This window comes from Lutra lutra, chromosome 8 (assembly GCF_902655055.1).
Source record: "Lutra lutra chromosome 8, mLutLut1.2, whole genome shotgun sequence".
Classification (NCBI taxonomy): Eukaryota; Metazoa; Chordata; class Mammalia; order Carnivora; family Mustelidae; genus Lutra; species Lutra lutra.
In genome coordinates, this window is record NC_062285.1 from 93,862,552 (window position 1) to 93,876,721 (window position 14,170).

Genomic DNA, 14,170 nt, shown 5'->3' on the forward strand with positions numbered 1-14,170 from the left:
AAGGGGGGTACCTCCCACCCTTTGTCCCCCTTCCATTTCTTTCTCTAGCACGCTCTCTCTCCTCCAGAGACAACTCAGACAGCCTCTTTTCAATCCGTACTCGGCTTTCAATCACACTCACATTCAGGAAGTTCTTCTTTACATTTAACCCAAATCCCTTCTGCTACGGTTAAAACCCGTTCCGTCAGTGGAGATTCGGAACAGCTGGTTCCCATTCTCTTTATGGCAACTCTTCTTCAAGATTCATAGGCTTATGCAGAATGTCCATACCAACTACACCTAAGGCACAGAGATTCCTTTTCCTTAGCATTTTCCAAGAATATTTTCCTATACAGTTACTGATGACCAATTCCTTAGTTTGCGAAGAGCTGACTCATGGAGCGAATTTCTAGAGCTAAAGAAAGACAACAGCTGCTCTCCAATTACTCAGGGGTTTACCTGAATTTTAAATACTTCTGCTTTTGTGAAGACACTGTCAGTTTGAGGTTTGGGACAAAACAAAGACTAAAACTAGGGCAGAATGCTTATGGCTGAGTAGGGAAGCATGTGGGAATGACCAATCTTTGGCCAACAGCTCTGGTCAAGAATATCGCCTCTTTGCATAAGGCAAGGCATTTTAGAATTTTGACAAATGGCACCCAATGTTGGTCTCTCACTTAAATTTGTAACTCTACCCCTCACCCCACCATCATATATCTCAAACTATTTCTTCTCTATAGGATTAACAAACAAAACAAACAAACAAAAAAAACCCTGGAGCAAGACAAAAGATCTTCAGCTGACCCTTAGGAGCAAACGACACATGTTCTTAAACATTTGAGCTTTTCCCAAGCTATTTTTTTCCATTATTGTCAAGAGAAAAGAACTTGAGTGGAATGTTTCTCCACAGAGGCACAAGTCTATAATACTCCCTGTTGATTACATATAAAAGACACAAAACATTAGTTTATTAAAAGCAGCTTCAACTGTTGCTGTGCAAAGCAGTTCTCCGATAGAACAGATTTATGAAGTAACAGCTGAAAGGTATGCAGATCACAAGACACATGACAAATGTACTTTATTACACGGATCAGAAATACCATATGTACTAGCAGTTACTGTACAATGATACACAACACCAAACTAAGACCCTTTAAAGGTTTTGCCGATATTGAAAACTTATAAAGGAACAATGTGAGAGTGAGAAAGTGTTTCATAAGATAGCATAATGCCAAGACAAGTAATCGCTTTAGGAAATTAAATACATTCTGCATATTATAAACAATGTATTATAGAACTATGCCATTTTCAAAATTGAAATGCAAACAACTTTACCCCATTCATTGTTTAAAGCAGATGTTTACAAAGATTTTCCATCCTTTACAGTGGAACTTAAAGGAATAAATACCAGACTTAACAATATTAACAAATTTAAGATCTCAGATTTTGTTATTTCCACCCAAAAGAGACTTAAGCCTATAATCATGGAGCACCAACAGATTGTAAAGAGCACAACACGTTTCAGACGTGACAACTTCCGGCCAGGCATTTCTTAGCCAAAAAGGACTTTCGCAGGTTTCAACCCAATTTCCAAGTACCACGTTTGAATCCACTCTGCTGTGTTCCAGCCAAGTGGCTCTCCAACCCCCCACCCAAGTTTGATAGGATAGGGCCCCGAAGGCTGCCTGTTCCATTTTCCGTATCAGTTAGAAGGTTCTTCCTTAGACTGAATCAAAGTCTGTCCCTCTGAACCCACCATCCGGGCATTCATTCCACAGTCTAGGGCAGCCTTGCTCACATCTTAATAGGTGCATAACTTGAGGCACGTATACTGACCTCTTCAGAGGTATTTCCTCTTCCAAAAATCGGGACAAGAGTATTGATCCTCAGCAATGATGCCTCAGCATCATTTTAAGGATTAAATGAAATAATACAGGTAAAGCATTTAATACAACATGCTCTAAATGTTGGTTGTGATCATTACTATTATTCTGCCAAATGGGTCTTATTTGACATCACGTATTTTCTCTTGCTCTGAAATAGGTGATGACTCTTGGCATTCAACTACATGAAATTTAGGGTTTTCCGTAAGCAGACACAAATCTGGCCCTGGCTCTCCTGCTGCCTCATGAGGCTCCGGAAACAGTCAAGTGGCCTCTGACCTGGCCTGAGTCCCCAACAGTTCTCCACGCACACCCCTCCCTACCCAGCATTTCCTTGTAAAATTAGTGTGTGCTGCAGGGGCATTTCGGGGAAAAAGGATCCTATCTTGTGGCCAGCACGGACTTCAGTCACCCTGCCAGGTGGCATCAGAAGCTGGTCACTCGGCTAGCAGGCTGCTTCACAGCCCCGCATCTGCTTCTCGAGTGCGATATTTATAAACTTGAGAATTCCTCCACATCTCTTCGGATGATGCCCATTTATGGTGTGGCCAGGTCTGTGCTGATTTAAACTATACGCCCCTAACCCTCACAGTCACAAACAATCCATGGCAGGTATTTAAACCAAGGTATTTATAGCCAGTTATTTTGAATTTTCCAACTCCCCAAAATCATATCCCAGATATAGAAATCCGAATTTTGAAAATACCCAAATTTCCTAATGAGCAAATATATTCCATGGTGTATTTACTCTAGGCAGCATAGGGGAGGAACAAACATATCTACATCAGTGTGACAATAGGGGAAAAAAAAAGATGTACTCAAAGCCACTGCTTGAATTGGCCTAGAGCTTCAACTGTGGCTCACATGACTCTCTGGACGGTCCCGCACCACTGACTCAGGCCCACACCTTTAGAATTGGGGTGGCCCATTCTACAGGAGTACTACCTATGGAGCTCCAGTCTGGGTTAGACTGAAATTTGAGAAAAGTTCTATAAATCGTGAGCCTGCAAAATGGATTGAACCCAACAGAGGTGTTGCTGGGAGGATTGAGTTAATACTTTGAAGAGTTTAGGATTAAGTAATATAGACAAGGCTTGTTTAACAGATAACAAATAAATAAAATCAATGTTGAGTCCCCTTAATTTCTTAAAAACAAAAATGGTATGTTCTATTCAAGTCCTATAGGTGATTTAGGCCCCTCTACTTCCAAAAAGTGATTTGGTGCTTAGCTTGAGCTCCATCTGGTGGTTTTACAGCAATTCTCTGGAACACAGGAGTCAAATAAATGAACAATTTTAAAAAGCTAAGCTAATTGTGTAAAAGACGAAAGGACGATGCTGTACTTAACGTAGGACCCTTGAGAATAAAGCAACAAAGAACTTTCGTGGACTGTACCCCTGTACAGTACTGACATTTTGGAATGTCAGTCTAAATTTCCTGCCAAGCTTTGGAGGTGGGAAGCATCTTGCTGGCCATCCAGTTCAGGACGCCCCAGAGGCCCCAGTCACAGCCTCGTGCAAGACAACTTCTCTCTCAGACCCACCTGTCGAGAAGTCCTAGGATATCTGAAAGCATGTTTCCCAAGTATGTTTTCCAAGAGTGCGCTTTTGATTTATCATCTTAAGTGAAATCCCAACAGACACATTTCGTCATTGGACAAACATCAGTGAATGTCCTAACATTGAGAGGCCCTGGATGAGAGCTCAAAGTTGTTACCACTGGAGTCAAATTAGAAGTTACCCACCACAGAACACATGAACATATCCCTGGCATTGGCCTCTGATGTCAACTTCAAGAAAATCCAGGGGCACCTGGGTGGCTCAGTGGTTAAGTGCCTGCCTTCGGCTCAGGTCATGACAACAGGGTCCTGGGATCAAGCCTGCGCTGCAGGAAGCCTGCTTCTCCCTCTCCCACTCCCCCTGCTTGTGTTCCCTCGCTCACTGGTCTCTCTCTGTCAAATAAGTAAATAAAATCTTAAGAAAAAAAAAAAAAGAAAGAAAAGAAAATCCAGCTACAAAATACTGGACAACGCTGCTAAATTTTAAGTAGGCATCAAGTGTTCTTTTCTTTGTTGCTTTATTCTTAAGGGTCCTACGTTAATACGGTCAATTCCTATGGTGGCGTAACAAATAAATAACTCGGCTAGTATATTTAGGCCGATATTGCCATTGGCTTAGATATTGTTAGCAACTTTATTTCATGGATACACATGTATTTACTTTTTCCTCACAAACTATTTGTTGTGCACAACTATACCAAAAGGCAAAAAAAGGCCACGGGTAACATTTTCTTCCCAACTCTTTTCTATTAGCTTTGAGAAAAATCTTTTTTAAATATTTAAAAAACTATCTATTAACCTTTTGGTGAACTAGTCACTGAGTAAATTGAGAAGTGTCTATTATATAAGATAATCTATATAATATAATCTACTATATAAGATTTTACTGGCACTGAATTTTATCAATTCAAATCTCCTCAAAGACTTTGGTCATGTCCTCCTATTCCTCTCTATGACAGTGTCATAACCTAGCAGTGTGCCTGGCATGAATCTGTGTCTTGATGACTAAGTGACTTTATTCTAATAAATCTCACTTATAACTTCGTTATCCTCTAAGCTAACAGCCTCTTCTAAGTAGATGCCCAAAACCTCCTTGGTCTCCTTCCCTGTGTCCTGAGCATGTGGAAAAGTCCCTAGCACATAGTAGGCATTCAATCAGTGTTATTCCAGTGAACATGTAAGGATGGTTAAAAGGACTACAGGAAAATTTCAGAGGGAATAAAAAGTTTAAATTCCTTAACTAAAAATAAATTTAAATAAGGGTGAAATTATTAAACTGTAGCAAGACATGACTTAACAGAAATCATCTCATTTTACCTGCATTTCTGACAGCATATTCTATCCTTCAGAACACTAGTTTGAAAGTCAAAGTTGAACAGTTTTCTCGACTGTTAGATCTCTAGAATACTATACTAATACTTTCTGTGAATCTTCAAGTATGTAGCATTTCCCAAACTGATGTGACTATTAAATGTGTTTCTCACCATGCATTCAGAAAAACTGCGTCTGAGAAACATACTCTGGAGAATGCTGTGTTATATTAGGCTACATAATATAAAAACTGAAGACCATTAAACTAGTTTTCAGGATATTCTATCTCCTGAACAGATGGAGCACACAAATTGTAGATGTTAATACTCTACCCAAAAACTTCAGTTTTTTTTTAAACAATTTAATTGAAGGTGGTCTTCTCTACTACTAGAAAACTTGAAGGATAGGTGAAACAAAAGCTCTTCAAGATCTTGACAAAATATCTTTTACTCTGAATTAAACAAAAGCAAAACTCCAAACAAGAAATGCTTCTACTCACATTGTATTTTAAATTGTATAAAAGTTTTCTTTAAACCTGAATCACCTCAAATTTGTCAGTAGGTCTTTTTTTCTTCATCTTTACTGAGACCAAATAGTTACAGCCACAGTAACACTTGAGAGAACTGTGATATCTGAGAATCCCTTCACACTGGACGGCATCCAATTAAAGTACCAGCGTAGCTCTCATTTATCAATGAGAATATTTTATTCAAGATCCCAAAACAAAGTTGAGGAGTTAAGGTGGGTTTGAATTGAAGAACAGGGTCAAGTTAAATCTGGAAACAAAGTTTTCGCTTGGTAGAAATTGAAATCCATGTATACATTCTAATCAAAGACCTGTCCCATGTAGGGGTTTTCAAGTTTTTAAGAGTCTACCAGGCCAAACCCTTGGCCGCCTTTGCTGCTTTTGCTTTGCTTTTCCCCTTCCCTTTTTCTCGCTTTGCCTTCAGCCTTTTCCTTTGTCTCTGGTTCATCCATATGGGGTACTGTCCATGCTGGTCTAGAAGACTCTTTTTGTTTCTCTTAATTTCAGTCTCCATTTTCATGTCATCTGAATAAGAGACAGAAAACTATTAATGCTCATCAATGAAAAAACAATCTTATGAAAAAGGATGTTAAGGCAATAAGAACATGAGACTTGAAAGTGGTCTGAAACTACAAAAGAAAAAAAAAATCCCTTTTTCTGTGGAGCACTCTTTGACTAACACTGAAAACTTTTCACAGCACATTCAATGGACTCGGACATCCTCCGATGTATTCCTACAACTGTGAAAGACATGAAAAGTACTTATAAGGAACTAGAGATGTCATTTAGTCACTAAGAAACTTTCTGAAGAATGTGTCATGAGTGTCCATCTTTGGAATAGAAAAGTTAAACAGGAAACATGCATTTAGGCTGTGTAGGTTTGTGTCACTGCATGAAAGGTAAGTGTATGGCTGTGAGTACATGTGCGTTAGAAGAACATTTCTCAGTGCTTTCCTGAGCTAAATAAGACAGTTGAACCTATTAAGAGCAACCATGCTTTTAATGGACAGGCCTTAGATGCAAATGAACTATCAGGAAGGAACGGCTGGCCACTTCCCGAAAAGTGTACTTGGGAGGAGTGGGTTAGTAAGCAACAAGACTGTGATGACAGAGATGGGCAGAAGACAAAGAAAAATCTGGATGGGGGGGCTTGGCTGGCTCAGTCAGAGGAGCATGTGACTCCTGACCTCAGGATCCTGAGTATAGAGGTTACTTAAATAAATAAAAACTTAAAAGAAAGAAAGAAAAAGAAAACCTGGATATACGGGCGCCTGGCTGGCTCAGTTGGTAGAGCACGTGATTCTTCATCTTGGGATCATGAGTCTGAGCCCCACACTGGGGGTAGAATTTACTTAAAAACAAAATTATATGAAAGAAAAGACAGGAAAGAAAGGGAAGGAAGGCACAAAGAGAAAGAAAGAAAAGAAAGGAAGACCTGGATATACACTGGGCTGTGCCTCTTTCCTACCCAGAAAACACGCAGAGATCCAGCTCCACTGAACAGAAGACCTGGCAGGAAGCCTGGTGCGGCCACGCTACGGTACATCTATCACCAGCCTTATCTGCTGTGAATGGTTTGCCCGGAATGTCCCTCTCTGGGAACTTACCAGGGTATACAGGGTCTTTCAGGATCTCCACTGCCTGACATAACATTAATTCATTTATCTGGTTCACTTTTGGTCTCCTCCGATATAATGTAAATCACATCAGGATGGAGGCCAGTTCCCTTGTATTTATCATGTTTCCTCAGTGCCTAGAATAGTGCCTGCTACAGATCAGCCATTCAATAACTAGTTGTTGAATGATTATTTTACGTACTGCTCTAGGTTCTGGGGATACAATGGTCCAAACGTGCTGTCATGGAGCTTACGATGTTCTGTTGAAGGGAATATAACAAAGCAAACTGTAGCCTGTGTTAAGTGGATTTAAAAAAAAAAAAAAGTACCAGAACCAGATTACGTAGGACCCGGAAAGCTCTGATGAGCACGTGGAAAGACAATGAGATGTTTTAAGCAAGGGAATCCATAACTTACGGTAGGTGAAAGAAGACAGACACAAAAGGTCACACGTTATATGATTTCTTTTATATGAAATAGCCAGAACAGGTAAATCCATAGATACAGAAAACACATTAGTGGTTGCCAGAGACTACGGGAAGGAAGGAAGAAAAGGCACAAACTGTACGGGGTTTCCTTTTAAGGTGATGAAAATGTTTTGGAAAGAGGTGATAGTTGGCCAACATCATCAATGTACTAAATACTACTTACTATATACTTTAAAATGGTTAATGTTATGTGACTTTTACCTCAATGACCAGAGAGCCAATGGGTAGAGGCAGTGTACATAGGAGGAAACACGAGTGTTAAGAAGCTTCAAGGAGAGCTGAATAAAGCAAAAGACTGAGAAATGTGAGATCAAGGGGAGGATTTTTTTTTTTTTTTTTTTTTTTCAGAAGAACATTCCAGAACACAATGGTTGAAGAAACAACCCACGGGAGAAGAGAGATTGATAAGCAGGATGCATGCGGACAGCCTTTGAGAATGGAGAGGATTCAGAACACAAATAGAGAAACTGGCCTTTGAGAGAGTATCAGCAAGCGGGAAAACGTCTCTGATTGGAGGGCTGAGGATCGCTGCTCCCTTCCTTGGACACCACATAAAATAATTCTATTTTAAGAGCCTGATTATCATGCACGCTTATTTCAGTTTGTTGCCAAACTGTTACAGGATGCGAAAACCAATGAGTCTTTTCCCTTGCTGAAACTAATATGCTGATATACACAGCGTCCCTCTGCAGACTATGATTAAGACAGAGGTACCTAGAATCTGTCAAAATCGAATACAGATTTTGAAAAATCCCCTTTTTTCAGGAAAAGGACATAATGGTGTACAAGGATTCTTGGAATGGGAACCAGATGTTGCAAAGGATAAAATGAATAAAGATCTCCCACCTTGCCTAGTCCCTGACTGAATAGTGTACCCTTCCAACGAGGATGCGTCTACGTCTGTCTACTCCTGTTGTACTTTGTACAACTGCGACACTTGGGCTACTGTATAAGTACCTGAGGCACAATATGAATAATCCAAAACATGCCTATTCACATGAACCAGCTTTAAAATAGTTCAGCATAAACTACCCAGCAGCATTATAAGTCTTCAAAAAATTACACGGGCATGGCAGGAGGCTCGTACGAAGCATGTGCAGCAAAGAACGGAGGGCAGTCAAAGAGGGAAAAAGTCACAAAAGAAAATTGATAGAATTGCTATTTGTAAAATGAAGCACATAAACTCACCTTTTTCATCTTGTACCACACACTGAGTTTTCTCTTGACAATGTTTGGGTACCACCACAGTTGCTATCTCTTGAACATCTTTCATTAAAACATCACTATCTATTTTAAGAATACTTTTCAGTCGGCTGAGTTCCTTTGGGGCATTCTTTTTTCTCTTTTCTGCACGCATCTTCCTCTTCCACTTACTCCGTAAGCTTTTAGCCATACTTTACCTGGAAAGCTAACAGAAATACAAATACAAAAGCAAAAATTTGCTATTAAAGAAAGAAGGGCAAATCCTTGGAAAACCAGGTCAAAAGGTATCTCTATAGAACATGAACAAATGGAAGGTAAAACTCCTCACTCTGTTCATGATTTATGATGGCATAATGAATTACGTGAGGGTCAACATGTCATATATAGCCATTAAATAACAAGCGCACCAAATTAAACTCCCTGTGGCCACTGGCAAGCTCTAAGTCAAGCCAATTTCTGAAAACTCCTGGAATTTCCATACAAGATGCAAAAATTTAATTTCCCCCAAAATGCAAAGAGCATCATCAACTTATATTTATACAACTTACAAATTACAAAATGTTTTTTGGGGGGAGGGGGAGGGTTGTGTAATTTTAAAGTAGGCTCCATGTGCAGCTTGAACTCAGCACCCTGAGATCAAGATCTGAGCTAAGATCAAGAGTCTGACTTACCTGACTGAGCCTCCCAGGTGCCCCCAAAATGTTTTATAAATACTTTTAAACCTGATTTCCTCCAAGCCTGTAGGGCATCCCACCTGTCTTCCTCATTATCCTCCCCTCAATTCAATGTAGCTATTTCAAGCTTGTCTATTTCCACTCCTGCTATTCTTCACCCCTCAGCCTCAGCCCTGAATCCACAAAGCAGTTAGTATGAGCTTTTTTTTTTTTTTTTTTTTTTTTTAAAGAGAGAGACTAAGAGTGCCAGCAGGGGTAGAGGCAGAGGGAGAGGGACATACAGAATCTTAACAGGCTCCAAGTTCACAACCCTGAGATCATGATCTGAGCTGAAATCAAGAGTTGGGGCACTGACTCAACTGAGCACCCAGGTGCTCCTAGTGTAAGCTTTAAACTTTGAGCTTTTCATTCTTTTTTTTTTTTTAAGATTTTATTTATTTGACGACAGAGATCACAAGTAGTCAGAGAGGCAGGCAGAGAGAGAGGAGGAAGCAGGCTCCCTGCTGAGCAGAGAGCCATGTGGGGCTCCATCCCAGGACCCTGGGATCATGACCTGAGCCGAAGTTAGAGGTTTTAACCCACTGAGCCACCCAGATGCCCCTGAGCTTTTCATCCTTTCATGGGATTCTTTACTGATATCCCACCTCATATTCATGATCTACAAGATTATTTTGACCTAGCCCTGCCTCCTTCAACTCTTTTCTCACCTCATGATCCAAGCTCCATGCCATCCCCAAGTACCAATTACACCTGAAAAGAGTTAACTCAGTGAAAACCTAGGGACAGTGTGGGGAAGGAAGGAATTATGGGTATCACAGAGGGTTTGGAGGAAGGCTTCTGGGAGTGATTTGCGACATTATCTTGATTGTGCTGATGGATGTTTGTATACACACAGGAAAACTTGTATTACACACTTTAAACATGTGTAATTATTATACACAATCAAGCAATTAAATAAAACATTAAGACATGATTTTGGAAAAAAAGAAAGAAAAATTTACAAGTCCCAACCAGGTCCACTTTAGCACCTTTCCAATGTGCTGCCCCTATGCCTGGGAGTGATCTTCCCAACGCTTGCACCTTCACTTAAGTACCTCAGAGACAGCTTCTCTGACCCCTACCCCTATAGACTCCCCTCCTTTTATTCTCCACCATATCATCATTTTCTTTCCTTTTAAATGGAATCTGGAGTTATATGCTTTATTTTCTGTCATTCCCGGTGGACTGTGGGCTCCACGAAGGCAGAGGCTAACTAAATAGACGTTGCTCACCGTTGGATCCCCCAAAGCAGTGCCCATTTGTTGAATGGCTAACTAATGGAGTACCAGTTTTTGGACGTCAGCAATCACAACTCACTCTGTTCCCGTCCACAACAACCCTAAACTTCGAGGGGCAGGTGTAGAAGGGTTGCGGTAAACGGCCTTGAGGGCCCAGATTAACCTAAGCGAGACCACCGAAGAAGGAGGGCTCCTCCTCGCAAAGAGCACAGGGAAGCCGGGGGCCACTACCAAGACCACGGGAGACCCTCGTCCTTGAAACATGTCTGCGTCTCCCCCGGACTCAGTCTTGCCCAGAGACGGATCGGGCTTGAGACGAGATTCTCTAGGGGCGACGGGATCCAGCGACAAGTTCCACAGCCCACTACACCGAGAAAGCAGAGAACTTACCGGGAAACTCACCGACTACACTCAGAAGCACGCTGACCGGAAGCCTCCGCACTTCCGCCTTCCGGCAGCCCCTTCCACAAACCTCCCGGAGTCCCCGGCGGGCGCACGGCACGCCGGGAGCCAAGATGCCCCGGAAAGCCTCAAGAGGCGGAGTCTCCGGAGTCCGGCGCCCGCGTACTTCCTCTGATGGGCGGGCGACTCTGGAGCTTGGCTCCTCCCTTGTGCGTTTCCCGTGGGGATTTGGACAATGCGTAAAATAGCGGTGGAGGCTGGGCGTGAGCGGGTTAGCTCGGACCGCAACAGCGATCCGGGCCAGGTGACCCTGCCAGCCAAAGAGTGAGCTCAGAGCCGACCTTCACTGCGCGGGTCCTGCGTCAGATCACGTGTTCTTTGAGAAGCGTTATTGAAATCTTTTTTGCTTAAATTTTCCCATCTGGGGTGATGATCTCAGGAATGTACCATTTGTCAAAACTGATCAGGAAACAGAGGGCAAGCTGGGGACAAAGTATAAGCTGACACCCTGCAATCTCCCCTCCACTTCTAGATGGGAAACGTGTGACATTCTTCCAGGAATTTCCCAACTGTTATTAACATTAACATTAGTGTTAATACCTTGCTAGAGGGAAGAGAACCTTACCTGGACAATGTCAAGACCTCTGTTATCTTGTAAGTACTTTGGAGGTCCGTCCTCTTTAGCATATCAAAGTTCCTTTGAAACCTCCCTTTTCCTTACTACCCCCAGGTCGGGAGTATATACGCTCCTCAAGACAGTGTGTGCTGCAGCAGCTCTTTCTGCGCACAGGTCCTGTTCCCGTGCTTTAATAAAACCACCGTTTTGTATCAAAGACGTCTCAATAATTCTTTCTTGGTCCTCGGCTCCCGACTCCACCCCACCAAACCTCACCTACATTCCAAAACCACACTGTTAGTATATTTAAAAATCTTTAATTCATTTCCTCATTGTTACATAAGTATGCATTCTGTGATAGGCTCTCTGTTGGTTATACAAAGATGACTGAAACTAAACTACGGGATTTAGGAAACTTTAGCTCCTGAGGGAGGGTCGAGGCTTAAGAGTCACTCAGAGATCCAGCCGGAAGAATCCCCTGGGACCCCAGGCACAGTGGGGAGCCTGACTGGAAGCATACTGGTTGCTACACAACAAGCACCAGCCAGTAGGGCCTCTCCCATGGAACGCCCAATCTGAATAATCACTCAGTGAGGACTACAAAGGCTTTCTGGGATTCAGCTGGTGACCCCATGATGTCTAGGTGGTGGCCATATAGGTGGTGGGGACTTCAAGGCAAAACTCTACAAAGATGAACATACCTCTGGGAAAAGAGAATTGGGGATGGGTGGTATGTCAGGGCCTACACAGCTATTTCTTATTATAGAGGGCATAGCACTTTTTTTTTTCTAATTGTATATGTTTATTACTTTGATAAAAAACACACTGTCATCAACCTGCTCTTCCCTCCTGTACTCACTGGTACCTGTATCTGGACTGGTCTTACCTTTTTCTTCTCACAGAGAAAGTAGTGTTTTCCTGTCTCATTATCTGTGGCCTAGATCAGTAGTTCTCAGACTCTGCTTCACTTTGTAATCACCTGAGCCATTTAAAAAAATCCAACTGTCTGACCTCACCCAAAGTAATGAAATCAAGTATCTGTGGGTGAAGCTTAGGGATTTTTTAAAGTTCTACAGGTGATTCCAGTGTCCAACAAGTTTGAGAACCAGCAGTCTAGATTCTTGCTAATCTGAGGTCTACAGAATAGTGGTATCAGCACCACTTGGGAGCTTGTTAGAAATGCAGAATGTCAGGTTGCACTCCAGACTTACTGAAAACATTTTAATAAGACAACCCAGGGATCCAGGTTGAAGTTTATGACTCTTTGGTCTACATGTCACCCCATTCCTTCTCTTTTGGGTATTTCATCACTGCTCCTTCTGCATCTATCAATTTCTTCAGCTGTCTCCACTGATTTCTTCTCCAAACACATTCAATTCCTTTATATAATAAAACAGAAAAACAACAACAAAAAAAAACAGAACAAAAAAATTTGAAAACAAAAACTCTAGAGTACTCCCTGTATTCCACTATTTACTAATTACCTATATTCCCCCCCCATTTTCTTCATAATCCATTTTACTGAATATATTATGTACACATTTTCTCCTTTATTTTGGATCCAGTTGTTTATTCATTGCAATCTGGAATCTTCCACCATGACATGGAAACTGCTCTTCAAAAACAGCCAGTAAATTTTAATGGACTAAAATATCCTTATTTTCACTATGTGTAACCATTTGAAACTATTGACGTCATTTCCATACACAGCCCTTTTAAGCAGTTACCCCTCTAACTTCATGATACTGCTGGAAATACACATAAGCAGGCTCTCATTGATCTTGATTGCTCTAAATCCTAGGTTTTGTCCTGCTTTCCCTCAAAAAATTAATGTAAAAGGTATATTGTAAATATGTTTCAATGAAAATAAATAAAATCTATAATACAAAAAAAAAAAAAAAGAATAAGCAAAATTCCCAACTGTTCCAAAAAGGCCCACAGCTGGCTGCTGACACTACAAATCTCCCAAGTGCATCAAGTGGATCAAAGCATGGTTGTGGGGAGGCCTGCAGGGAAAAATGTAGGCAGGCAGGCAGAGTCCACTGTGCCTTTCGCAAAATTACATTCCATACAAACAGTTCTCAGATACTGCTCTTTCTCTGTTTTCCTCCTACTTCTGGCTATACTTTGTACCTTGCGTGTGGAGTTGATCACTCTGTCCGAGTCCTGCTAATTCCACTTTTTTTTTTTTTTTTTTTTTTTTTTTTAAAAGGCAGGCTAAGCAATGATGACAGAAAGCAGACAGTGATTGTCTAGAGATGGGCAAGAGGCAAAGAGGGGAAGGAGAAGTTTTTTTTTTTGTTTTTTTTTTTAAAGATTTTTATTTATTTATTTGACAGAGAGAGATCACAAGTAGACGGAGAGGAAGGCAGAGAGAGAGAGGGAAGCAGGCTTCTTGCTGAGCAGAGAGCCCGATGTGGGACTCGATCCCAGGACCCTGAGATCATGACCTGAGCCGAAGGCAGCGGCTTAACCCACTGAGCCACCCAGGCGCCCCTCCACTTTTTAATATATTTCTGGAGTCTGCATATTTTCACCTTTACTTTTTATTAGAAATTGAAGTTGTATGTACCCTTTATTCAGCAATTCCGCTCCCAGGTATATCCCCCTGTCTAGGCAAACTAGTATCTGTGCACA

The 14,170-nt window shown here is 41.5% G+C and overlaps 1 protein-coding gene across 2 annotated transcripts; it reads right to left on the reverse strand.

Moving 5' to 3' along the window:
* Nucleotides 1-5,159: 5,159 nt before the first annotated feature.
* Nucleotides 5,160-11,048, reverse strand: LLPH (LLP homolog, long-term synaptic facilitation factor). Of its 2 annotated transcripts, none has more exons than XM_047742644.1 (3): nt 10,906-11,048; nt 8,550-8,769; nt 5,160-5,782 (listed from the first exon to the last, which is right to left on the reverse strand). In XM_047742644.1, exons 2-3 carry the CDS (start codon nt 8,752-8,754, stop codon nt 5,604-5,606), a joined length of 384 nt encoding a protein of 127 aa, XP_047598600.1. In that variant the 5' UTR covers nt 8,755-8,769; nt 10,906-11,048; the 3' UTR covers nt 5,160-5,603. The 2 variants fall into 2 exon arrangements, with proteins under 2 accessions (XP_047598600.1, XP_047598601.1); XM_047742645.1 differs by lacking the exon at nt 10,906-11,048 and adding an exon at nt 10,679-10,885.
* Nucleotides 11,049-14,170: the final 3,122 nt, after the last annotated feature.

Coding starts and splice junctions, on each gene's coding strand:
- LLPH (XM_047742644.1), bottom strand. CDS start 8,754: ATGGCTAAAAGCTTACGGAGTAAGTGGAAGAGGAAGATGCGTGCAGAA. Junction 5,783..8,549: donor TGTGGTACAAGATGAAAAAG/GTGAGTTTATGT, acceptor TCTCTTATTCAG/ATGACATGAAAATGGAGACT.